Below are 25941 nucleotides of genomic sequence, written 5' to 3' on the forward strand. Positions count from 1 at the left end.
CGCGCAGCGCTACTGACGTCGGTAACGTAGACTAGTGACGGTGTCATGCCGCGCGAGGCGCCGTGTCCTCAGTGCGTTGTGAACACGCGTTAAAGTAGATGGGGCATAATTCGCATGACACGGCAGCAGTTCGCCAGTCGTTTGTCCCTCGCTCGCCGCGGCCGCTGCGCGTGTTTCACTCGTGCCGCGTATGTGTGCGTTTATGTGTGCTTGAACAAGACGGAGTCGGTTGCTCGATCAAACGTAAGCAATTACATATCTGTTATATGTACACGCGATAGGCAGCATAAAACTATTCGTCGACGTAGTCGCGCGTAGTTCTTGAAACTATATACCATACGGAGCACAAGCCCCCGCATGCTGGCTTCGTGCGACTGTGCATCGATCAGTGCCTTGTAAATGCGAAGAACACAAGAAATATCGCAAGGACCGCAGCAAGTGATTCACAGTGAAACATATTTCTTTTTTTATGTTATAAGTGGCAGTGTGTCGCGTGCGCAGAACCATGGCCCAAGGCGACGGAAACTGTTTGCAAAAATTGCGAACCATGCGAGACGAGGTTAAGTTGGAGGTCGCGAAGGAGCGAAAAGCATTTCTCGAACAATTTCACGGCTTGATAAGCTCGTGGAAGGGAAAACTTCCCAATCTCCGTGACGTATTTCGGCCCGAAGAGATCGAGCTGCTGCTCGCCGAGTCCGTCGAGTTCGACCCGTCGTTCAAGGCGTCCGCGTTCATCAAGTTTCTCATCCGGACCGGCTACAAGGACGAGGCCAAAGTCGCCGATAAAGATGGCGACAACGTTCGCGTCACGGCGGTGCATCACGCGGCCCGACGCGGCTTCATGCACAGAAACTACCTCATCAACGATCTCTTCGTAATATACGACAGATTCGACGTGAATTACAGCGACGAAAACGGATACACGCATTTTCATGTGGCCTGCGAGTCGGGCTGCGACTACGTCGTCAAGAAGTTCCTCGAGCTCGGCCAGGATCCCGACTGTTGCCTCGCTCGGAACAACAAATCCAGCATCGTCATCGATCCGCCGCTGCACATGGCCCTGGTGAACGGATGCTCCAAAGTGGTCGAGCTGCTGCTGAGACACGGCGCCGATCCGAATTTAGCCGTCGGCGACGGCTCGGCGCCTCTGCATCTCGTCTGCAGGAAGGCCAACCAGGCCTCTGTCTTCGCCAAGATGCTGCTCGAGATCGACGACGTGAGGGTCGACGCGCAGGACAAGCTCGGCAACACGCCCTTCCACTTGGCTCTGCGCTACGGCAACAAGAAGCTCTTCGAGCCGCTGCTCAGGAGGATGAGCGACCCGAATCTGGCCGACGTCGAGGGACTGACGCCGCTGCACATCATTTGCCAGAAATTCAACAACGACGACCATCTGAGGTTGTTCTTCAGGATGAACGACGATTACGAACGATCCGTTCGAGTGAACGCTCAGGACAGCTCCGGCAATACGCCGCTGCACCTGGCTCTGTCCGACGGACGCATGTCGGTGTCGAAACTGCTGATGGCGAGAGGCGCCGATCCGAACGTGGCGAACGGAGACGGCGTGACGCCTCTGCACCTGATCTGCCAGAAGGACGACAGCGACAGTCTGATGGAGACGCTGTACGAGATATGCGACGAGGCCGAGCGCAAGGTGCAGGCCAACGCCTGGGACAACGCCAACCGGACGCCGCTGCAGTGGGCCGTGGCGAGATTACTGCCCAAGACGGTGGGTCTGCTGCTGGACCGAGGTGCCGATCTGTCCTACTTCGAGTTCCCGAGCGAGGCCCAGTTCGACGAGGCCTGGCGGCTCTGGAAAAACCCGCACAGTTACCGAACGAGACTGGCGCAAGCCGCCCTGCTGACCGTCGAGCGACTACAGAGAGAGTACTACAGGCCGGATCGTAGCGACGCTCTGACGCTCATGAGGCTGTTGAAGAAGCACGAGATGTTCAAGAAGCCGTTCAAGCCCGAGGTCGGAAGATTGTGCCGTAAGTGGGCGTTGGAATTTTTCTTGACGCTGACCCACTACAGGCTGCCGATTCTCTGCTGCGACATTATACTCGACGACCTCGAGGACGATGATATATGTAATTTGTGTCTGGCCGCGACAGGCCTGAACTCTACACAGCGATTTACGTAGTGTATTGGAAGTGTTTTTATACGTGGTGTTATTAAATGTTGCAGATTTTACATTTTATTTAAACGAATAAATAAATTGAACGAAATTTAATTCATTGATTTGCTTATTTTAACTTCAATGCTATATATTTTTGATTTTATGCATAGAATAATCACGTAATTCTTGCAACGAACATTTTTTTCAATATCTTATTTCAATTGTTCGGTGAAAACAACACGTAAACACAGGCACGCAGTATAACAGTAGCAGCAGCAGCAGCAGCAGCAGCATCATCTCCCCTCTCCTGTCCACTTGTGTACGTGCTCATTACGCATCGAGAATTTTGTTTTATTTTTTTCAGAGAATCGTCTTTTCGTGGAAAAAATCTTGTTTTGACTCGGTCGCTCGCAGACCCGAGACTTCAGAAGAAATATTTGCTGTAATTGCGTGGTTCTGTAAGTTAATACGTGACATTTCCAAGTTTCGCAAACAATTTGCATCATAAGTCAATTTTAGCGCTTCGCAGACCGGCTCGTAATCAAAAATCTAAGAACATTAATATCATTTTTCGACATGTTTGTACTTCAACGTATACAAAACACAAGCCCGTTGATACTCCAACTCGTTATATTTCTTCGTTGCCGTTCGAGGCTCTCTGCGAGGAACAATTTCTCATTGTCGTTGCGGTCGTAGGGAAAAAAGAAAGAGAGAGAGAAGCGAAACGGGCACGAAAATGCGTATAGAGCATACTATGCCTTATCTTCAACGCGTGACTTTTGCTGCAAGAGACTATTAGCGTAAAATCTGTATGTATTATGGTGCTTGGCGAAGTCGACCACAAAGATAAATGAGCTTTTCTCTTCGTGAGTGGCGACGCGTTCGCATATATACTTAAGCTCGATGAACAAAGATGTTTATCCTTGTTTCACGTTGACTCATTTTTTTTTTTTTTTAACCCACTTCTTATCCGAGCTTTAAAATTAATGCTAGGTAGATGATTTTAATAAAGTTGGTATTCCTTACTTTAATTTAAAAAAGTTTTATATTATGAAGTATATAATTTTTTCGTACATTTCAAAGAAATTTTTTTAATTTTTTGACGTTTACGCGAGCGAAGTAACACGAGCAATGTTGAGCACAACAAACATGTTTTGCTTCGTAATTAAACTGTAAATACATTTTTTAAACTGTAAAACTGTAAAACTGTAACTGTTTCCATCGCAAATGGATTATTCCGCATCAAAAGTGTTATTTTTCTCTCTTCAAACTGTATTGAATTCAACCCAGTGTAAACAGTTGAATGCGTTACTCAAACTTGTATACAAACAACTTTCGAAAAAAAAGCTTAAATGATTTTTTTCACGACGTGATTCAGCTACAACAGCAACGAAATGATTGAAATGATATTTAAGCTTAAAAGTTAATTGCAATAAAAAAAGGAAAATCTACCATTTTCGCGTGCAAAAGATGATTTTCTTTCTAAGGATTTAAGATGTGTGCTAAAAACGTCGATTTTGATAAATGAAAGACCCTCGAGACTCTCAAGACAGTAAGACGTGTATAAAAACATTACGCTCTTTTCAGCAAAAAAAAAATGGAGTAATTTTTCCGATAACTTTCACAGCTTGAAATATTAAAAAAAATCCTTTACGACAAAAGGCTTTATGAATTTTCTAGCATAGACACACACACACACACAATATGATCCGCGTGAAAAAGCTGCTAGCACTATTCCAGGTAATGCTCAAACGCACGTGAATTTTTCAGTCGCGCACGCATGACGACACTTTATACTGCTCGGGTATGCGTTTTATACAAAAAAAAAGGGAGAAAAGGAGTGAAGAAAAAAGAAAATCAAGCGCAGCGCGCGCGAAAAAAAAATAACTTGACGCGTAAAATATATTCTTTTTTTTTACAAAATCGCTTTGTCAACAAATCGATAAAATCGCGAGTGCGCAGCGTATACGTATGATCAAGGCGTAATTGCGCCATTCACTTGTATCAGCCACTTTTATCGCGATCTCTCCGCCGCATTTTGATTAGCGATTATTTTTCGAGCCTCGTGCAAGGCTGTAAATACGAGGCTTGATTGATCGCACACTACCGAACGCCAATAGGTCGCTAATTGATGCGCGCGATTGAATTTAGGCTGCGAGCCTATCTGCGGCAATGTATCAATCGTGTCCCACAGCTACGAACGATTCTGGGATATCCGCTCTTCCATAAATATAAAAAAATATAAACGACTTTATTCATAAATGATTTATGATATTTTTCGAGTGTATTCAGTTACGTAATTAATTTATTTATGATACAATTTCATCGTGCACTTGTTAATAATAGATCCGGTAGACGCAATTCGTCCGCCCCGTGCATTATTGACAACCCTTTATATCGAATCATCGCTCGCCCGGGTAATATTTGTAAATAATTTATTTGATATCTAATATTAAGCGCTCGTGAATGATGCATATATTGCGAATTCGCGTGCACTCAGGTTGTAAAATACACGGGTATATAATCCTCGAAAATGCTGCTCGCCAAGAGATTAAATTATGTGCATCGTCTCTTATTAGCGATCGCAATACGGTATTTGAAATTTTTGCCATCTTCAATGCTCTCTCGAGCGTGTCGCGCGATATCCTTTATTCATAACGGCGGCAATTTCTTTTTTTTTTCTCTCTCTCTAGTCTCTCCTTTTTTTTTGCACATCTCGACGACAACGACTTTATAATTCCGTATACTGCAGCTTTTATCTCTCTCTCTCTCGCTGTATCTCCCTTATATACGTCGTCGTCGTCGCAAAAAAAGAAGGAAGGAAAAGTACGATCTACAAGCGTATCGAAACTCTCTTCTCGTCCCCTTTACCCTCTCTTTTTATCGGCGTATATAAAGCTTCGCGCGCACAGAGCTTTTAAATACCTTCTTTTGTCACGCACACACACGTTCAAAGGAGCCGCGAATACGTAAAGTCGAACGAGTTGCTAATAATGTAACGAATTCGCGTGTATACGCGATGTAAAATCGGGTTAAAGCTCGCGAGAGCCCAGCGGCGTCGACCAAGTGGAAATGAAAACACAATAATTCGATTAACGATCGGCGCACCCACGCGTGCCATATATTACATGCCCGACTAACGAAATTTTTCGTAAAACGGCCAAAAATCTGCGTATACGTAAATCACGAGGATCGTTCGTCAGATATGAAAATGCCACGCGCCAACGCGACTCTCGAGAGTACAATAAAGCGCCCACTCTCTCTCTCTCCTGTGTACGTATACGTCGCTTCAAGTGCCATTAAAGTGAATATTTAGCTTCGTTGCGTACAATATATATTTGTTATCGCGCGCGGCATTGTCTACATTATTAATAAGTTTTTAATGACTTAGTAGTTTATTTCGAATGCATTATATGCTAGTTGCGCATTTCAAGCGCGCGCGAGGCGGCGCCTTTGTGTAAATCACTTAGTGCCTCCGCGCGCAGCAGCCAAGAATTTAGATGAAATGCCATATTATTACGCTTTCGGATACGACGCTCTGAGCTCTCTGGCGGAGTAATGCGGAAAATTCAGTTACCTCGATGTGGCAGCAGCTCTCGAATTACAGCTCTCGCTCGCTACGCCTACGAGTAATTAGGCCCTTTTGTACATTATATTTCGACGACTGCACGACATTATACATTCGATAAAAAATATAAAGTTTTTAATATCTGTGTCAACGTGGACTTCGGGCGTATTTTCAAATACATACGTGGCCGCATGAAAATATTAAAATCGAGCCACACGTCGGCCGTGGCGCTTTGTTGATTTTTCTCCCGTATGTACAATTATGTATGCGCTGTGTATACCGTATACTCGCATGCGCTCTAATTGAAGTCAGCCGTCAGCTTATAGCTTTCCCTCTCTCTCTCTCTCTCTCGAGCTTGCGCCCGCGGTTTTTGCGGTTCCCGCGCCGTTTATGGCATTCGCATATATGCTCGCGTATATAACGGCGTCTAGCTCTTTCACGATCGTTTCGGCTTTTTCGGAATCCTTAGTCGACCGCTAAATCGCTTAAAAGAGCTTCGAGTTCATTTGGCGCACAAGAGGCTAAGAACTAAAAGCTCGACGAGAGATATAGCGATTCCTTTTTTATCATTATGTTTGTTCTCGGCCGAGAGGATGTTATTAAAAATTTTGCATGTCCGCGTGATTATAAAAGTCGTGGACGCTGGAACGGCCGAGCGCAGCGATAATATTCTCTCTTCGTGACGAGTGAAATTCGATTCGTATATATAGTAGTCGAGTCTCATTTTCAACCACGCAGCGATTTAGATGCATGAGGCGCGACCGGAACTTTTTTCATTATATCAGCGCCCACATACACGTCGTGTTACATCGATATATAATTGAACAACTTTTTGATCGAAATGTGATAATAGCGAGGGTCGATGGCAACATCAGACGTAAGTAAAAATCTAATATGTAACTCGATGTTCGACTGTAAGCGATGGCACATTTGTGTACGTGTCAACAGTCAAAGTCGCATTCAGGTAAAAGCAGAAATCCCGTAAGATTTCATAGGATGAGATCGCAATTTCTGGAAAAGTTTAGAAAATTCTGGAACTTTTCACACGGTATCTTCGGTTGTTAAAATACTTTTGGCAAAAACAGTAACGCCTATAAATCAATGCTGTAACTCTCCTCTGAGATGTTGGTCGCCCGGTTCATTACCTATAAAAACACTAATTAGTACCTGAGTTACCGTTAGATGGCACACGTCGAACTTATCAGAAATCGAAAGAGAAAAAGCTAAGTTCTTCAAATATATAGGAGTAATTTATTGTTGTCATTTAAATCGAATTATGTTGTGGCCCAAAGAGTTCCGGAATTTCCTAAATTTCTCTAGGCATTACTATTATCTCTTAACATCTCATGCACTTCTGCTTTTGCTCGAGGCAATAGCAGCTTTAACTAAAATGAGCTTTTCGCTGGTAACATACGAACTTCGGGATGTAAACGAAGAGATAATTGAAAAAATGTAAAATCGAAGGTACAGGCCAAACTGCACCATTTCACGCCCAAGTAATATCTGGCAGTCGTCGTAAAGGTCGTACGCGTAGTTGGTCCATTATATGTTTTTTGCAGCTCTTTTCTTTCCCCGTGCTACACTATTGCGCACGCGAGGCAACTTTTCCATTCAGTCGTGCGATACATTTTTCCGCGCGTGTGCCTGAGCATGCGTATTGTTGATGAATCCACGATAATAATGGATGTTTTGCAGGTGCTCTTCATTGTTTGTCGTTGCATTTTCCACGAGTATTGTGAAGTATGTTTCCGTTATATGCTTTGCCGTTTTTTTTTTTTTTTGTTTTAATAATAAAAACTCCTCTCAATAATTTCGTTTATTCGTTTTTTCTACACATGGCAGAGATTGAATTTTCAATTTTAAGGCGCGATATCTTTTCGTAAATCGTTTAATTCGGCTGTCAATATCCAACTCGATGTTAGAATTTTAATTCAAACTTTTCCAGTTACGCATTACGCACGACATAAACTACTTTTCATTCGTATCGGTTGCCGTGGATCGCATTTTCCAAAGTTGGTTGGCATTGCGACGCTCTGTTTATGGAAATTTCACGCGGGGGGGAGAGGAAAATTTTTTTTGCATACCATCTTTTCATTAAAACTTTTTCTCAAGATTACGACGCGGGTAAGTTTGCGCGACTGATCTTGAGTCGGCGAGCGGGCGCTTACGCGTTACATTATATTTACAGGGAAAGAAAAAAAGGGGAATAATAATATAACCAATTTTTACCGGGTGAATAAAGATTCGAACGAAAAAAAGGAGGAAGAAATTCCAAATTTTCGTAAGAGAATGCGTGATTTTTTTCGCAACTCGCGTCAGGTTTTTTTTTGTGTCAGCAGCTGAAACCTGTCTGTCTGTGTGTGCGCGCGCCCCGTCGTCGGATAATTTTATTTCGGAGCGAAATCACAGCTTGCCGAGAGCGAGTATAGCACGAGTAGGAGCCAATAGGGACAGAGACAAGTAATGGGTAGCTTCTTCACCTTCATCAAATACGTTACGATTTTCCGTGTATAGCCGCACACGGCCGCAGAGGGGATGCGAGGGGATCTTTTTGAAACTCATCGGATCGAGATTATTTTAAACGCTCCACAAGCTCGCTCGGGGAAGACCTACAAGTAGATTTTTCTCTCGACTTCTTCTTTCTCTTTTTTTTTTTTTTTCATCGAAGGACTTCCAGCAGCACTGGGAGCAAGGGATGGAAAGGGAGGAAAAATATCGAGTTTCTCCCGAGCTGCGGCACACGGCATTCGACGTTAAATTTCGTGAAATAAGACTTGAGAGAGAGAAAGAGAGAGATGAAGAAATGAACTCTTTTTGTGTTTCACTCTTGGGAATTTTATGAGAACTCACCGCGGGTAAAATTTATTTCGCCTTGTCGAGAGAATTTCGAGCTAAAAACGTCGTCGTGTTTTTTTTTTTTTTTTTCAACGACGTGGCCTTGGTTATATAAATTTTTTGAATTTTTCGAGCGATACGTCCACGCTAAATTACTTTTTTTCGAATGCGAAAGTCAACGAGAATTAATCGCACGAAATAATGAGAAAATAAACGTCCATATATACGAACGACTTACGGAATGGGATTGATGCGAACGAACAACTTTTTAGAAAAACCTAAATACGTGGGATATCCAGCGGGTGAAAAAAAGGCAGGAGGAGGAAAGAAGGCCGAGATCGCACCGTGGAACAAGTTTATATATTTTCCCTACTGTACCGAGCATAAAACCTATTATGTGTAACTTTTACAACTTTAAAAGTTATTGCCATCGTTGCTGCAGCGAATCCCGATGCCGCACGCTGTGTGTATAATAGCTGCTGCCGCGGTTCTTTTTTTTTCTCTCTCTCTCACTCCCTCCTTCACAGGGTATACGGTTTTAAAAGTCTCTCTTTGCATACTGAATAAAAATAATCGACGCCACGAAGTCGTAAAATTACGAGTTATTTTTTTATAAACAACTTTTTTATCACCCGCGCACAATTTGCACGGCGAGGAGAAATTACCATGCAAATCAATATGTATTGCCCATCGCGCAGGCCAGGGGGCTGGTCTCTCGGGTGCAAGCATACATTTTTATGAATTTTTCAACAAAAAATTCACGAAGCCTCGCTGCAGTGCGTGCTCGAGAGGAATCGAGAGAAATTTTTTATTTGTTAAATCTCAACCAGATTGGCCGTGTGCACGAAAAGTCTCTCTCTCTCTCTCTCTCTCTCTCTCCCTCTCTCCGCGGTATCAGAAGAGCAAGAGCTATACGCGAGTACATTTGTTTTATTAACATTTATATTTAAAATTTTTGCATACGACGAGGAGTCCTTGTTCGAAATGTAAACTTTGTGAACTTTAATAGACTTTCATGTAAAGAGGGAACAAATTTCGATGTACTACTTATGCAGATTAAAGTCAACTCTAAATTAGTCAAATTTTAATTAACCCTTGCAAAACTTTCAATCATTATCGCATACATACCGAATAATTTTTGTATTATTGATATTTCGGCAGGCTTTTGAGGCTGGAACACGAGCTCAATAAATATATCTATCCGAGCTATGTCTCTTGGTTTTTGTCGGATCGCGTCAACTCCAAAAGATTGACGAGCGCATACAAAGCAGTCGACAAAAAAAAGCAACGACCTGAGTAGCTCTGTGCACCGTGGGTCAAAAAAAGTTTGTACATTTTTCCCTGTGACGCGTGATCGATGTTCAAGCTATAGGCCGCGTAGATGTCGTTAACAGCTCGAGTAATAATAATAATGAAAAAAAAAAACACTTCTGACATCGGTAAAGGAGTTGTTGAAATATTTCGAGATTCGTCAATTTTAAACGATAGTTAGGTCGTCGACCGTAGATGTCGCAGCTCGTCTATCCCCAAGCGGTGGAATCAACTTTAGTTATACATATGATACAGGTTCACCATACAAATATCGTCATATTTTAGCATTTTCGAACTCGACGACTTTATACACTTTTCGGCTCTGCGTATAAACGAGATAACGAGTGCGCGCGGAATTGGCTGCTTATCTCACGCTGTAACTGCATTATATACACGCCGCCGCACTATTGTATATATTGTATAGTAGCAGCAAAAGAGCGCGACAGTGAGTAGGAAAGAGATGATATTCTTAATATTAGCTCGTTGTACGTATAACTGCTCGCAATGTATATGGCCGATTCTCTGTCAAGTCGAATGGACAAAAAAAAATTTTTCTGCAAACATGAAAAACTTGTTGTATTTGATGTCAGATTGGTCTAAAAAAAATTTTAGAAAAATTAGGGCCTCCTATGACACTTTTTCAGAGGCCCAAAGTTGGCCATTTTAGGGTTTTTTTGAAGTTCATGAAAAATCACAAATATTCAAATGATTCCTGGATCAGGGTAAGATGATTCAAAAGTAAAAGTGCCCAGCAACTTTTTTATTGGAAATTGTCCAGATTTTCAGAAAAAAAGTATGCCAAAGTGATTCGAGCCACCTAAAGGCGTAATAGTAGGAAAACACAAAAAAAAAACATAAAACAAGAAATCTACTCGAGATCGAACCGGACTTTCATTTCCTAAACTATGTAAAAAGCTTTCCTAAGATGTCAACTACGGCCTGATGAAGTTTTGTAATGTGGTCTGAAAATGGCTGTTTTTGGTGATTTTCGGCATTTTAGGCCTATTTATGATCTTTTTTGCACGTTTTTTGCTACACATTGTTGTCTACATTGCGTTAAACTTTAAGACCCATTACAAAATTTTATCTGGCAGTAGTTGACATATTTGGGAAGCTTTTTACATGGTTCAGGAAATGAAAGTCCGGTTCAAACTTGAGTAGATTTCTTGTTTTATGTTTTTTTCAACTTTTGAGAGCTTTTAACTTTACAATGTAGCTTCAATCACTTTGGTATACTTTTTTTCTGAAAATTTGGACAATTTCCAACAAAAAAGTTGCTGGGAACTTTTAATTTTGAATCAGTCTACCCTGATCCAGAAATTATTTGAATATTTGTGATTTTTCATGAATTTCAATAAAACCCTAAAACGGCCAACTTTGGGCCTCTGAAAAAGTGTCATAGAAGGCTCTAATTTTTCTAACATTTTTTTGGAACAAATCGAACACATCAAATACAACAAGTTTTTCACATTTGCAGAAAAAAATTTTTTTTGGCTATTGGATTTCATATAGAGAATCAGCGATATGTATACTATTCGAGTTTTGTTTTCCCGCGTGTCGGCGTTTTTATATATCGTACACGCGGGGTAGCTTTTCCCGCATGTAGCAGCAGCTTCACGATAATTCGTTTCGCCCAAGAATTTTTATAATATAAAAATATAAACAAGTATGTGTATCGCGTGTACGTATTACAACATCGCGCGAAAGCGTCTGCACGTTGTATACCCGCGTGCAATGTTAAACAATTTTATAATAACGAAATTGCAATAACGGCTCTCGTTGCACGGGGCATCGAAATACCGGAGAAAAATATTTTTTTACACTCGTATAATATAATATCGAATAGCGGGAGATCGCTGAATTTTACCCGGGAATATAAAGAGGTAAATAAAATAAACCGAATTTTCTCGTGTCGCGCAGAGAGCGGGCTTACATTCCTGTTGGGTTTGATCGCGCGAAGCCGAGAACAGGCAACGTGTGTCACATCGACAACGGGAGAAGTAAAAGGAGAGAGAAAGGAAAGGAATAAAATGGAAAAATCAATGCCGCGTTCGCAGTTATCGAGGCAGTAAGTAAGCCTCGGAGAAGATTATCGCTGATGCCGAATCGATATTGTTCGCAGGCGCGTACACCTATTGCATCCTATATTATAGAATATGCGTGTGCCTCGAGTGCGCCCCGAGCGACTCGAGTCGCATAAAGACATACGTAATGGCAGAAATAAAATATCTCGCCACATCCACGAGCGTGCGGCCATTTTACAGTTGCACACGCCCGCGCGTATATATATACAGATATTAAGCTTTACAAGCACGCGCACAGGTGACTCGGTGGTGAAACTTCGTCTATACATATATGTACGATACGGGATCTGCACACGTGCAGCAACGGCGTACATACATCAAAGTAGTACGCTGCAGGAGTAATAAACGCGCGCACCGCGCCAAAGTAAGCCAGAGGCGTCAATCTCGGCAGCTTTGACTTATCCGCAGTGCGCATACGTATATACACAACGCGAGCCGAGAGGATTCTATGGGCGCGCACAGGCATGCATCGACGCGCGAATTAAGCCCGACGCAGCTGGCAATTGAATTTCGAGCTAAATATCAGATGCCGAGACAGACAGATAGAGTATAGAGAGTGCAAGGATGCGCTCGCACGCGTGCATCGCAAGTGTTTGATTATAATTGAGAGGCCGAGCGAAGGAGGATGCGCAAATTGAGGAGCGATGATATAATTCGATCGTAGATCGTGACACAATCGGTTCATCGACGCCTTGGATTTCAATGATCCCGAGGTGAGCAGGAACTGGGACGGGGTGAAAGTTACATAATCCAATCGAACGATTGAATCAATGCGTGCGGCTTGCATACGTTTCGTTGTATACGGGAAATGAGTACTTAATTTTACGCGGCTCGAGAACTTGTTGCCGCTTTAGAGGCTATTGCCGCGCTTAAAAGCCGCTTCCTTTAAAAGTAGGTATATTCGCGGTTAAAACGCATTGATTGATACTCAAGAGAGAGAGAGAGTAAAAAGGCTCGTTTTTCTTCGCATGTATATTTACGGTGTGAAAAAAATTACGGCAACAAGTATACACACGACTTTAAAGCGCGTAAATCCAATAATTCGCTCTTCGTGTAATTTTTTCAATAACGACGTGGAGTATATCGCGTTATTCAAACTTAATTTATCCGATCAAATCTTGTACTCGTGTTTTTTTTTTTTTTTACTTTTATTCGAATGAAGAACGAACGTTCGAGGAAAAAAAATTGGCTCCGGCACATGATCGCGGTTGAAACCGAATAAACGACTTCTATAACTACCATCACGAGCCATGTTCGGATTTCGGAATGATAAATATTCGGAATCGTAAAGATTCGGAATATTTAAAATTCGGAATGTTTGAAAATCGGAATATTAAAAACGGAACCTGAAAAATTCGGAAAAACAAAATTTCGGATTAAAAAAATTTCGGAATGAAAAAATTTCAGAAAAATTAAAATTCGGAATCCACAATATTGTTAGTGGAGAATGTAGACAATAAAATTTCCTATTAAAAATTTTGTGGATTTCGAATTTTAATTTTTCCGAAATTTTTTCATTCCGAAATTTTTTTTTCATACCAGCGGCCCGAAAGTGACTACTTCCCGGCCGCTGCGCAAAACGGGAAGAGCTATTTTCGGGCCACGAGGTATGAAAAATAGTATACAGGTCTAAACCGCGAAAAAAGAAAGCCCCAGAGCACGTGTTTATCGGCCTCGGCTTCGCCTCGGCCACTAATTACACGTGCCCTGGGACTTTTCTGTTTTTCGCGGCCTAGGGCAGTAATATACTATATTCCGAAATTTTGTTTTTCCGAATTGTTCATGTTCCGGTTTCAATATTCCGATTTTCAAACATTCCGAATTTTAAATATTCCGAATATTTACGATTCCGAATATATATCATTCCGAAAACTGAACATGGCTCAAGAGTACAGATCGAGCGATCCTGCATATACATATATTTGAAATTGTTCCAGAGGCGATTTCTAGTGTACAATCAATTTATATAATTCTGCCTACATATACTGCTACCGCTACTATACCACCGGGATCGCGGGTGAAGTATATTATTTTGCGCGCGGGGGATTCACTTTTATTTTTATTTTTATTCAGGTATACAGAACACACTGAAACGAGTACAGTGGAAATTTCACGAAATCATATCTTTCAACCGGTAAAAGTATCCTGTTGCAACTCGTTTAATTGTTTTTGCTTTGCGATCGCGCACATAATTATGAAAATATTATACCCGAGCCGCGATGATCACTCGCAGCGCAGCAGGCACACGCGAAGCGCTCGAGAATTTACTCCTTTCAAAAGCTCGGTAGCATTATGCACTTTATAAATTAATCGAAAGCGATGCGATGATCGTTTAGCAGTTGAGCAGCAGCGGCAGCCAGCAAAAAAGAAGAGAAGTAAAATTGCATTTCATCAGACCTGCGAGCACTTTACATTTCAATTGCAGAGCCCCGCTCGTGTGTATACCCAAGTCTCGTGTGCTTCGTACACTCCATTTGCTTATTTTTTTTTTTCTTCAAATTTTGAAAAGTGTAGTTTCAATTCGCTACATTTATTTCCGCTGGCCTTGCATATCTGGAATGAAAACTCTGTCTCTTTTTTTATTCTCTCTCCCTCTCTCTCTTTCCGGCGAATATAGTAAAAAAAAAAGGAACGGAAAACTATGTATGAATAGAGTATGCTATCGAGCCAATCACTTAGCACTACTTACTGTGTGTTAGTGTGTGCGTGTGTGTATTTTTTACGCGCAGCCTCGTACACTTTTATCGAAACCAATTATTGTAGCCGAGCCGGGTGCTTTGATGTATGAAACAATTCAACGCGAATTTCCGGAGCCTATATCATGTTATACGTTTACACATATCCACGGCATCGTATCTTTGTGGAAATACTTGTGAGAATTTCGAATTCATATTTAATCTACCCTAAAAAAAAAAAGCATCGAAAATCTCTCAACGGCCACCGAATATTCGCGAATTATACATCTAGTCCTTATACATACACGACTGTTCGCCGAGAGTGTCATTTTTCGATACCAAACCCTCTATCTATATCTACCCTCTGCAAGCACGCACAGGTATATGGAGTGTGTATGTTTGCATCACAGCTCAGAGGTGCGAACGGGCGCGAGCACGAGCCGCGCATATAAGGGTGTGACTCGGCGCGGCGAGTTTTCGTATGTAGTGCACGTCGCTCCGCGCGTACTATCGCGCTTATACTGGGAAATTCTGCTTGACATACACACACACATATATTCGAGCTTATATGCGCATATATATATATACACACGAGTGCCTCATTCTCTCTGCACCTCGTCGAGAAAATCCATGTGGATGCTGAAGCTTCCACGGTGTCTCGAGCAGTGTCCCACTGGTATACTCCCACACAGAGCAGCAGCAGCAGCAGATACCCTTGCAGCAAAGAGACACTCGCACGAAGCAGTGATACGAAGTGAGCTTGGATCGCGCGTTCACACCCACATACACATTTGTGCACATGTGTATATAATAAGAAGCAGTTGATACCGCAGCCTTTGATAATCACGTGCGCGCGCGGCGAGATTGCCCGACGACGAGGAGAGTAGAAATGAAATTCACAGCAGCAGCAGCAGCGCCGAGGGAGGATATATAGTTGCTCTTCCCTTCGTCGTATAAAAAAAAAAACACGCACACACACAGGCCATGTGTATTTTTTCTCTCAGTCCTCAGCTCTCTCTTCATCTCTCTCTTTACCGGAGGAATATAGAGCTCTCCGACCTATTTTATATGCTCTCACGCATGAAAGTGCACGCAATATACATACGTAACGTGTGTGTGTGTGTATAAAAATAAAGAAAAAAAAAGAGGAAGAAGTAAGGACGCGTCGAGGAAAGAAAAAATACCGGGGGATTGAGTTTTGTAAGAAAGGAGCAGTGCTGCCGATACGTTAACACGTTTGTGGCCTATACTCTATTTATAATATATTATTTGTAGTAATAAAAAATAATACATTACAGCAGTGGCAGCGAAAAACGAGCGGAGTATATCGGCTTTAAAGGAGCTGGAAGGGGAAGTGAAAAAATTTTGTAAGAAAGTTTGTTGAAGAAGCCAACGTCGAGTGGCACTCGACGAGTTTGTTCCTCGCTTTGCGCCTCTTCTCTCTCGAGCTCACACCCGCGAACGACGTATATAGCGACGCTGCTGCAACGCTGCGATACTAACATAGCGCCGGCTACGGGATCCTGTTTCTTCATTTTTTTCTCTCTCTCTCTTTCTTCGTCGCTGTATATATAGAGGAGATACGTAAGACGACAACGGCAGCCACGCGCGCCTGGCGAAGCAGCAGCAGCACACTTTTGTGCACGCGAGCTTTTTTCTTCATACACGTACGATACTCGTGCAAAGCTCGAGAGGAGGAGGGGAGCGATAAAAAATAAGCGCGCGAGCTTTTATGTCGTTTTAAAAACGTTCGTGTTATTGTTGTTGTTGTTGTTGTTATTGTGGCTGCGCCGGAGCGTGGCTGTCTATTGCGTTCGATTTGCAAAAAAGGAAATCGTTGTGTAAGACGGGGGCGGGCGAGAACAAATGCGTTACTAAGAAATCAGGGATAAAGTTGTGTCGCGCTTAAGTGAACCACGAAAAGAAGAAAGGAAAAAAGGCTGCCAATGCATTGGATACGAATTTCTTTCTAAAAAATTTTTTAGCTACCTAAAGAAATTGGCGTTTCAATCAACTTAAAATGCTACACTTTATTTGAAAAAAAGCTGATGGAACAAAATTTTTTGAATAATTGATAAAAAATGAAAACAATTTTCCATTTCAACTTATCAATTATAAAATAATTTACGAATCTTTATGTAATTAGTATTAAATTAAAGATTATGATGGGCATGACATGGAGTCAGAAAGAGCGACTCATAACACAGAAAAGTTTAATAATGATATTTCTTATTCAGAATAATGACATAAGCAATATCGTAACCTAATTACAATATACGATTTGTTTTGAATTGAATCTTTCAATCAACTATCAACTTATAAATTTCCCTTTAACGTCAATATTCGTGTGTCAACTGTTTACTTGAGAAAATCGGACGAATCAGTCATTATCGGGCCATTCGTATAGTAAATATCTACGATTTAAAGTGTAAAAGTGTAACAACTACGAAATCTTGTCTCTTTCAATAAAAAAATGTCTGAGTTTGATTCAATCCCGTCTTGTTTTGTCTGTAAAGTTAGCTTCCTTTCCTTAGATACTTTAAATTATCACCTATGGCATTTTCATGATAAATCAACTTTGCAACCGGTTTTGAATGTAACCGAGGTGGATCACGATCTTGGTACGAGTCTGAGCCTCCATTCGTCGTTCGTCGAAACATCGCATCACGAGGTGGATAAATCAGTTTTGATAGTTTTGACCACAGGACAAAATCTTTGCGAAGAACCACAAAACGAATTTCAATTCAATGAAATTTCATGCACAGAGCAGGATTGCGATCAACTACAAAACGAAGACCATAACACAGTTCAGCCACTAGCAAGAGATGTGTATGAATCCATTGATTGTCAAAAAATAGTTGCACAAGAAATCAATTCGAGAAAACCTCAAAGAAACAAGGACGATGTAGACGAACCCGTTCTAGCCACTGAATCTGATCTTTGCGAAGAATCTGAAATAATAATACATATTGACGAAGGCGATCGGACTTTCTTTCAGGAAACTTTTAGTACTGAATCGAATTGCAATGAATCACAAGAAGAATTGGAAGATGTCAATAGGACTTCGTTTGATGAAATTCAACTACAAAACAAAGACCATAACGCAGTTCAGCAACGAGCAAGTGATGTGCATGAATCCATTGAGTGTCCAGAAATATTTGCACAAGAAATCGATTTGGGAAAACATGAAAAAAACGTGGACAATGTAGACGAACCCGTTCTAACCACTGAATCTGGTCTTTGCAAAGAACTTGAAATAATAGATAGTGACGATAGCGATTGGACTTCTTTTAACAAAACCGTTAGCACTGAATCGAATGGCAATGAACCACAAAGCACACACCATGAAACAGTTCAGAAAAAGCGAAGAATTGAGTTTTGCGATGAGTGTCAAGAAATGTTTTCAGACGAGGACAAGTTAAAGAGACATAAAATAAAAGTTCACGGTCATGAAGACAAACCAATTTTGATCAGTGAATCCCAACTTTATACAGAACCACAAAACGAAATGAACGATAATACAGCTCAGCAACGACCAAGAGATGTGCATGAATCCCTTGAGTGTCCAAAAATATTTGCACAAGAAATCAATTTGAGAGACCATCAAAGGACTGAATCTGATCTTTGCAAAGAAATAATAGATAGTGACGATGGCGATTGGACTTCATTTAACAAAACCGTTAGAACTGAATCGAATGGCAATGAACCACAAAGCACACACAATGAAACAGTCGATAAAAAACGAAGAATTCAGTTTTGCAATGAGTGTCCTTATATGTTTTCAAACGAGGACATGTTAAAGAGACATAAACTAAAAGTTCATCATAAGTCAGTTCAGAAACTACAAGTATGTCACGAGTGTCAAATATTTACACAATATAGAAATTTGTCGAGACAAAAAACTGATGATAAAGATGAAATTTTCAAGTGCGAAAAGTGTTTAGCAGTATCACAAGTACTAAAGAAAAGCTACAAGTGCACTCATTGTTCGGAAGCATTTTCATCGCTTATTAAATTGGTCAATCACAAAAACAATGTTCACTGGCCAATAAGACTGCGGGTGTGACGTGTGCCAAAGTGCAGATTTTCATAGTAGAGTATTTTGATTAGGCACTACAAACCTGTAAACGAAGAATTCGAAGATACCTCGCTTATTCCCGTGGGTCATAAAATCATTGAACCACACTGCAACTGCAGAAAATTAATGACGAGTGCACATAGAAACATTTGGAACACTAGGTAATGATTATCTAGAAAAACATAGACTCGATTGGGATCGATTTATAGTCAAGTACGAAATAATTTAGTCGGTGTGTTATATCCTATATCAAAAATTGATGTATTATTATTGATTATAGATTATGACGGCCAAATTACTACTTGTAAAAATCGCCAATAAATATGTTACAATTAGTTGCGGTTGAAAATTTCGACTTAAAACTTATTGCTTTTGAATCAAAATTTATATTTAATAATTTTTTTTATGGTAATAACAAAATACATTTGTAGTTTCATTTCTCATTACAATATTTACCTTAAATACATGACACACACACAAAGAATTGTCGAGAAATTCATCACAATTTTTCCATCAACAGGTGATTCAAAAACCCGTTTTTGAGCCCGAGCTTACTCGCGAAGGCAGCAAAATGTTTCACACATCTTTATGATTGCTTGCTGATACATAAAGCGAAATAAAATGCAACTTTTAACGCGTATAAGAAAAATGTGTGTATAGGCCACCCGCAAGCTCTTACATATTTTTCTTTTCTCTCTCTCTCGTCTTCACGCGTTCGAGGCATAGTTTCATATACAGTTTTATAAAATAGAGAAAGAGAGAGAGAGAGAGAGAGAGAGAGAGAGAGAGAGAGAGAGAGAGAGAGAGAGAAACGATTTGTTTTACTGCACTTTTGTTATTTATAGCTCAATTGTTTGTTGTTATACGCGTGCGTTTACAGGCCGAGCTTGTATAACAGGCTTATTGTGTGTACGTTGTATACCACGAGTATATACTTTATGAGTATGCGGGTATGTGCGTAGGCCATTGGATAAACTTTGACTTGCGCTCGGCGCAGCCCTGCAAACTCGAGAAAAAGATTCTAACTTGCTTTGACCGTAGAGTAGTGTACACAGCTCTCATCTATTTTTCTTCTTTCCTTCTTTTTTTTTGCAACTCCACTCAAGCCTTCGCCTACGCACGCACGCAAGCCGCGTCCGGCTAGTAGTCTCGACGAGCTCGGGCCATTTGAAAGTTGATTCTGGGCAGCAGCAGCAGCAAGAGAGAGAGAGAGAGAGAGAGAGAGAGAGAGAGGTCGGCTGCATACAGAAGTGAATTAATTCAATTGTCACGGAGCTCTCTCGTTGCTATGAAATATCAGCTGCTCTCTCGCGGGCTGAATTTAATTTTCCCACGGCCTCGTATACAATAAGTTTTTCGGGGCATACAAATACTCGTGCATCTCTGACCGTGTATCGATATAGAAAAAATATCAAGTTTTTTCTTGCTTCTTTTTTCATACTCTAGTATTTTTTTGGACGCATATACTCAACAAAGCTGTGTTTTTGCTCTCTCGCTTGCTCGTTCGACGTATACATTTACTTCATTAAATTTTTCGCCAAGCCCACGCTCGGTGGCGGTGCGTCCGTGTACCAAACATTTATAAAGAAATACGCTGGTAAAGAGGATTTTTCCCGCTTCACCGCGTTATATTAACTCTGCACTCGAGTCGACACATGTAGTATATATATGCGCGCGTCGGTTAAAAAAAAAAATAATAATAATAATAAGGGGATAAAAAAGAGGTGTATAATATAGAAAATGAGGATGCACACGCGTATAACCACCAAGCGAGGCATACATATTCTGCTGGCCCCCAGGCGAGCGGTATAATGATTATATTAAGAGTTATAATGAGTCGAAAAAGATTCCCTCTCGCGATATAATTGACGAGAGAGATCAAATATTTTGCCCCTTATGTTTGTGCGATATTACATTATATATCTTTCATCGACCTAATTTCATCGAAAAAAAGGTCGTGAATCAACGGAATATGTAACGACGCGACAACACACACACACACACACGTATATAACGATCAAATTGAACGACCGCAGCATTGCACACGTATATAGCCTAGGCTCCCAAATCAGCGTTATATAGCTCACTCGTAAATACCAACGTATATATTACGAGAAAAGAAGAAAAAAGAAGAAGTGTAATTGCCGCACTTGCAGCGGCGCACGTGTGCAATGTTGTACTCGTGCCAGCGCTGGGGCGCGAGGATAACAAATTTGCGCGCGGCAGTAACGTATAAACGAAAAACGAGCTGCAGCTCGTAGCCTACGTGTAGCAGCACCCCCGTGTCCAAAAACTGACACGCGGCCAGAGGGGGTAATCAATCTTGATCTCTTTTGTTTTTTACGCGACCGTTTGTGCACATTAGTGCAAAAGTGTGAGCCGTCCCGACAGCTGAGCTATCTTTATACAACGATCGCCAGGCCGGTATGGACATCTTATTGGATTATATACACGATAGGGGAGAGGAAATACGCACGCACGTCATATCGCCGCCGTCGAGATGAATTCATTCTAACACTATATACTGTATGGTTGATCGATGCGTCGCTTTGCACCTGCTGTCGAGCAAATAACGATAAATAAAAAAAGAAAAGGCCACCGAATATTCCTAATGCTTTGTAATATTCTCGATTACATCGTCCAGGCGTGGGTGGGTGCAAATGTGTACATTACATAAATTACAGCGCCATCGATCGCGAGTAGTAGTAGTAGTAGTAGTAGTATTGATCAACGTGTAGTCAGACACACACACGTCGGTCTCGTTCGGAGCAAACAAGCTGAGAGGCCAACTGTGTATAGCACAGAGCGCGCGAGGGGCTTTGACAACTTTTTGTAAATATACAGTTCGGTTCGGCGTGTATATGAGCAATTCCGGAATTTAGTTTCCAATTTTTCGACTAAAAACGGAAAAAAAATTTTTTCGTTGGACGCATACTATGAACATTGGGTATTGTTCTTGAAGGTCCTAGGAAGCTAAAAAAATGCGTGAACATGAAATTTAAAGATAGGTAATTTTTTTCTGGCTACTTTTGTGTTCTAGGGCCCGAAAATTCATGTTTTCGCGTAAATACGAAAATTCACTCAATTTCTAAGTGGCTGAAAAAGTATTAAAACTCATTTAAAAAAAGTGACTGACTACTCCATTCGATTGTGAATTTTCTTAGCTTCCCGATGGTGATATCAGATTTTTCGATACATTGCATATTCTCCGAGAAAATCATCACAAAACTTGCCAAGCTAAAATATCTTGAAAAAATCAGTGCGGAAAAATAGCTTTTTTTGGTTTCTTTTTGATTTTTTCTGATGAAAATTGAATAATTTGGAAAATCTGATACTGCCATGAAAAAGCTGAGGAAAAATCCAATCGAAGCCATATCTTCATTTATTTTTTCCGTCGAATTATGAACGAGTTTTGATTGTAGCGAGCCGCGCAACGCTGAAAACTTCGCGATCACGATTAAAACAGTTCCGTAACAGAAAACAGCGAATACAGTAAAAGAAATTGGCTTGTATATCATTATAATTCGACGGAAAAAATAAATGAAAATATGGCCTCGATTGTATTTTTCATCCGCTTTTTCGTAGTAGTATCAGATTTTTCGAAATATTCAATTTTCATGAGAAAAAATCAAAAAGAAACCAAAAAGTTCACTTTTTTCGTACTGAATTTTTCGAGATATTTAGCTCGGCATATTTGGTGATGATTTTCTCGGTGAATATGCAATGTATCGAAAAATCTGAAATCACAACCGTAAAGCTGAGAAAATTTCCTATCGAATGGAGTAGTCAGTCACTTTTTTTAAATGTGTTTTGATACTTTTTCAGCCACTTAGAAATTGAGTGAATTTTCGTATTTACGTGAAAACATGACTTTTCGGGCCCTAAAACACAAAAGTAGCCAGAAAAAATTAATTACCTATGTTTAAATTTCATGTTCACGCATTTCTTTAGCTTCCTTGGACCTTCAAGAACAATATCCAGGGTTCATAGTATGCGTCCAACGAAAAAAAATTTTTTCCGTTTTTTGTCAAAAAATTCGAAACTAAATTCCGGAATTGCTCATATACATACACCTACACATAGCGCGACAAGTACAATTCCTCCGGCAGCTGCAGCTAGCTAGCTCTCATTTACGAGTCTCGCGCAGCTGCAGCTGCAGCGGCAACGAAACTTTGAAGCTCGCGAAAGGTAAAAGGGACGGAATAACTAATATACTCTACCCTTCGACGTTTACAAAGAGAGACGAGAAATGAGTCGTTGTCGTCGTCGTCGTGTATACGCGCGCAAAGACAAGGCCTGTGCGGTACCATTCCTAAATATGGAGCTACAAAGAGCCGCACGAGGAAAGAGAAAAGCGAGCTGAACTTGAAACTTCGACGAGGCGTGTATCTGGGTTAGCCTCAAGAAAATGAATGTATCGCGGTACGTACCGAGCATTAACACATAGAGAGACTCGAGACGTTATATAGTATACGCGTGTTCGTGTGCGGTGATTTTAACTTGCTCGCTCGGAAATCCCTGCGCTTTCATACGCAGCCGACTCGATAGATTTATTATTCCGGGGTGCTTCTGAAGTTCGCCCTACATACACAGCTAGCTCTCTAATGCTGCTTAGTTATAATGGCTATTATATTGCGTTAACGTAACATCCTAACGCGGTCACGATAACTCTCGGTAACAATCAATTTCGTTTATATTTTCTATTTTTTTCTCTTATTTTTTCCTTCGGTTTCATATACAAAAAATGAATAATATTCAAATGGATAGAAAAATGTAAGAAGAAGAAGAATAAGAAGAAGAAGATAGGGAATATTCAACGCGCTCGTGCGTAAATCTTGGATTTTTCTCACGCTTAAAAAATCATACACAAAACTTGCTTCGGGAAAACTCGATTTATCCTTGCGCTATTCTATTCTTTGTCGCGAGGAGATCCCATTGTTACTTTTTACCGGCGAACCATAAGTTAGTCGTCTCGCGATATGTACGTCATCGCAGGCAGCAGCCGCTAGTTCGAAGACGACGCGGACAAAAGTGACGATTTTTTTCTTATTTCCACTCTCTCCTCTCGCTCTCTTTGACGTTTATTTTACTCGATATTTTTTTTTTTGCAACGCATCGTCTACTTTGCTTCCGAACGTAAGCTTCAACGTAAATCCATCAAAGTAATCGTAAAAAAAAAGGAGAGAAGCGCGAAGGCATTATAAATCATGCTAACAGCTTAATTTGTCGAGCGGGGCGACCTCTACGCGCTGCCACCGTTTTATTTTTTCAGGGGGTATTTTTTTCTCTCTCCTCCTCTCTTTCTTTTTCACTTTGAAAAAATAGAAGAAGACGAGCAGGAGAGGACGAAGCAAGACGAAGAATCTTCGGTAGTAAGTTTGAGAAGTGTAAGATAACTTTGAGAAGAGTATCATGTTAAATACCAGAAGTTGCGAAACTTTGCGCTTCGATGATTTCCAAAAGGACGATCACAAGAGTAAACTTTTGCATAAAGCAATTAGTCGCCGAGCAGCAAAACGCGAGAGAGATTGGTAGCTGCTTTGCCGAGTCAGCCGCTCGTCGTCGTGCTCGGATGCATCTCGCATAATGTACAGAGAAGAGGATTGTAGTCTGTCTCTCTTGCTCTCTCTCTCTGAGAGTCGTTGTTCGTAGTCGCATAGCGATGCGCACGAGTTATATATACATAGAGAGAGAGAGAGAGAGAGAGAGATCCCCAGCGAGCTTTTTACTTTATATAATACGGAGAAAAGAGAGAGAAAGAGAGAGATGAAAGCTGAAAGAGCGCCCCAGTGCCGAGTTAATTGTTTCAGACGCATCGAGTGTAAATAATAACGCCCGTGCAGGGCAAAGGTAAAACCTGTGTGACCCGTGTTGTGTTTTACACTATATAGCTGTGCGTTGAATAGACGCGATGACGAAACGAAAAGGGAAAAAATTGCTCACGAGCTAATTATTTTTCGAGATTACGGGCGCGCGCGCTGACTCTAATCATCTTGTCGACTCCTTTTTACTCTCTTTTTTTTTCTGTCGACGACAGATCAGCTGCGCTCGCGCACACGTACGCCTATAAACGTGCAGTACACATACATGCGAGTACGGGATAAAAGAAAATAAGTGAACTCGAAAGCAGAGGAAGGAAAGAGGAAACGTCCGGGGCAGGGGGTGTAGCTCATAAACATCACTTTTACGAGCCTCGAGCTTTACGCGATACCTAGACTGAAACGATATAGCATTGCCCGCATACGTACATATACGAAGGGGTCCTTTACCCGATTTCATTCGATTGCCTACTACTACTACTAGAGGTTGGCCACCGCCAGGCGAGTTTTACTCGTTTCTTATGGGCAAATTTTTTGCTCGCTGTCTTGAGTGCAGCGGTTTATTTGCCATCTGCTCGAGATAATGAGATGCCACGTCGCGCAAATCGTATACCCATTATATACTTTCTTTCCTAGTTTCCGAAACAATGCATTATAGAGCATCGGTACGAAATTTTCCAGCGCGACGAGCGAAAAAATTTTTTCACACGCAGCTAACTGCAGCTACTGCAGCGATCGCCGCGTGGAATCGTCGATTTGCTCCGTTAAATTCCTACGTATATGGCCGCTCGTATACCGCTCGCTGGGCAGCTGGGGAGAGAGAGAGAGAGAAAAAAAACAAGCGCCAGCAGCTGCAATACGTAGCTGCTCGCCGGACTTTTAACGTACATCTGATAAGCTCGCGCAGTACGAATAACGTATAACGGTGTACGTAGTTCCAAGTCCGATTTCCCGGTTTTCTAACGCGCGCCCGATAAATATCCTTTTAAAATCATTCGACCGCGCCAATTTTCTTTCCCGCTCGCGCGTTTGTTTTTTTTTTGTTCTTACTTTTTTTCGTCTTTGTTTCTCCGTGCAAGAGTCAAATATACGCGTAGTACGTACATATATCTGCGTATCGAGCGCAGGGGTGAAGGAGGAGCCGAGCTTATTTTTTGGTCACTCGATCGCGCGCGCACATATCGATTTAGCTTACTCTCTCTCTCCTGGCAATATATATAGCGTCTAGGTTGGGCGCGCGCAAAATAGCCTCACTCCCTCTCGATTTATTTTCCGCAACTCTACGTTCTCTATATACCGTCGAGCTCGATCGCGATCTTTGCCAGTCTATTCGTGCGCAACCTATAGATATATACCTATACGTACGGAGAGCAAAGCGTCGCCTCCGCACACGATTTCCGTATTTATATGCAGAGACGCGGCGCTGCAGCCCCCCCCCCCCCCCCCCCCCCC

General features: G+C 41.5%; 3 protein-coding genes across 4 annotated transcripts in view; 2 read left to right on the forward strand and 1 right to left on the reverse strand.

Moving 5' to 3' along the window:
* LOC106650708 (somatostatin receptor type 2-like) overlaps positions 1-25941 on the reverse strand; it is a 77976-nt gene that overhangs the window by 25397 nt on the left and 26638 nt on the right. The window lies entirely within an intron of this gene.
* On the forward strand, positions 108-2233 carry LOC111694052 (homeobox protein Wariai-like). The gene has a single exon (XM_023460728.1). It carries the CDS (start codon positions 506-508, stop codon positions 2141-2143), a length of 1638 nt encoding a protein of 545 aa, XP_023316496.1. The 5' UTR covers positions 108-505; the 3' UTR covers positions 2144-2233.
* On the forward strand, positions 17066-18658 carry LOC106650651 (zinc finger protein 724-like). Its single transcript, XM_014368790.1, has one exon. The coding sequence runs from the start codon at positions 17066-17068 to the stop codon at positions 18656-18658; it is 1593 nt and encodes a 530-aa protein (XP_014224276.1).

This window comes from Trichogramma pretiosum, unplaced genomic scaffold, assembly GCF_000599845.2.
Source record: "Trichogramma pretiosum strain Unisexual culture from Peru unplaced genomic scaffold, Tpre_2.0 scaffold38, whole genome shotgun sequence".
In the NCBI taxonomy this organism is placed as follows: domain Eukaryota; kingdom Metazoa; phylum Arthropoda; class Insecta; order Hymenoptera; family Trichogrammatidae; genus Trichogramma; species Trichogramma pretiosum.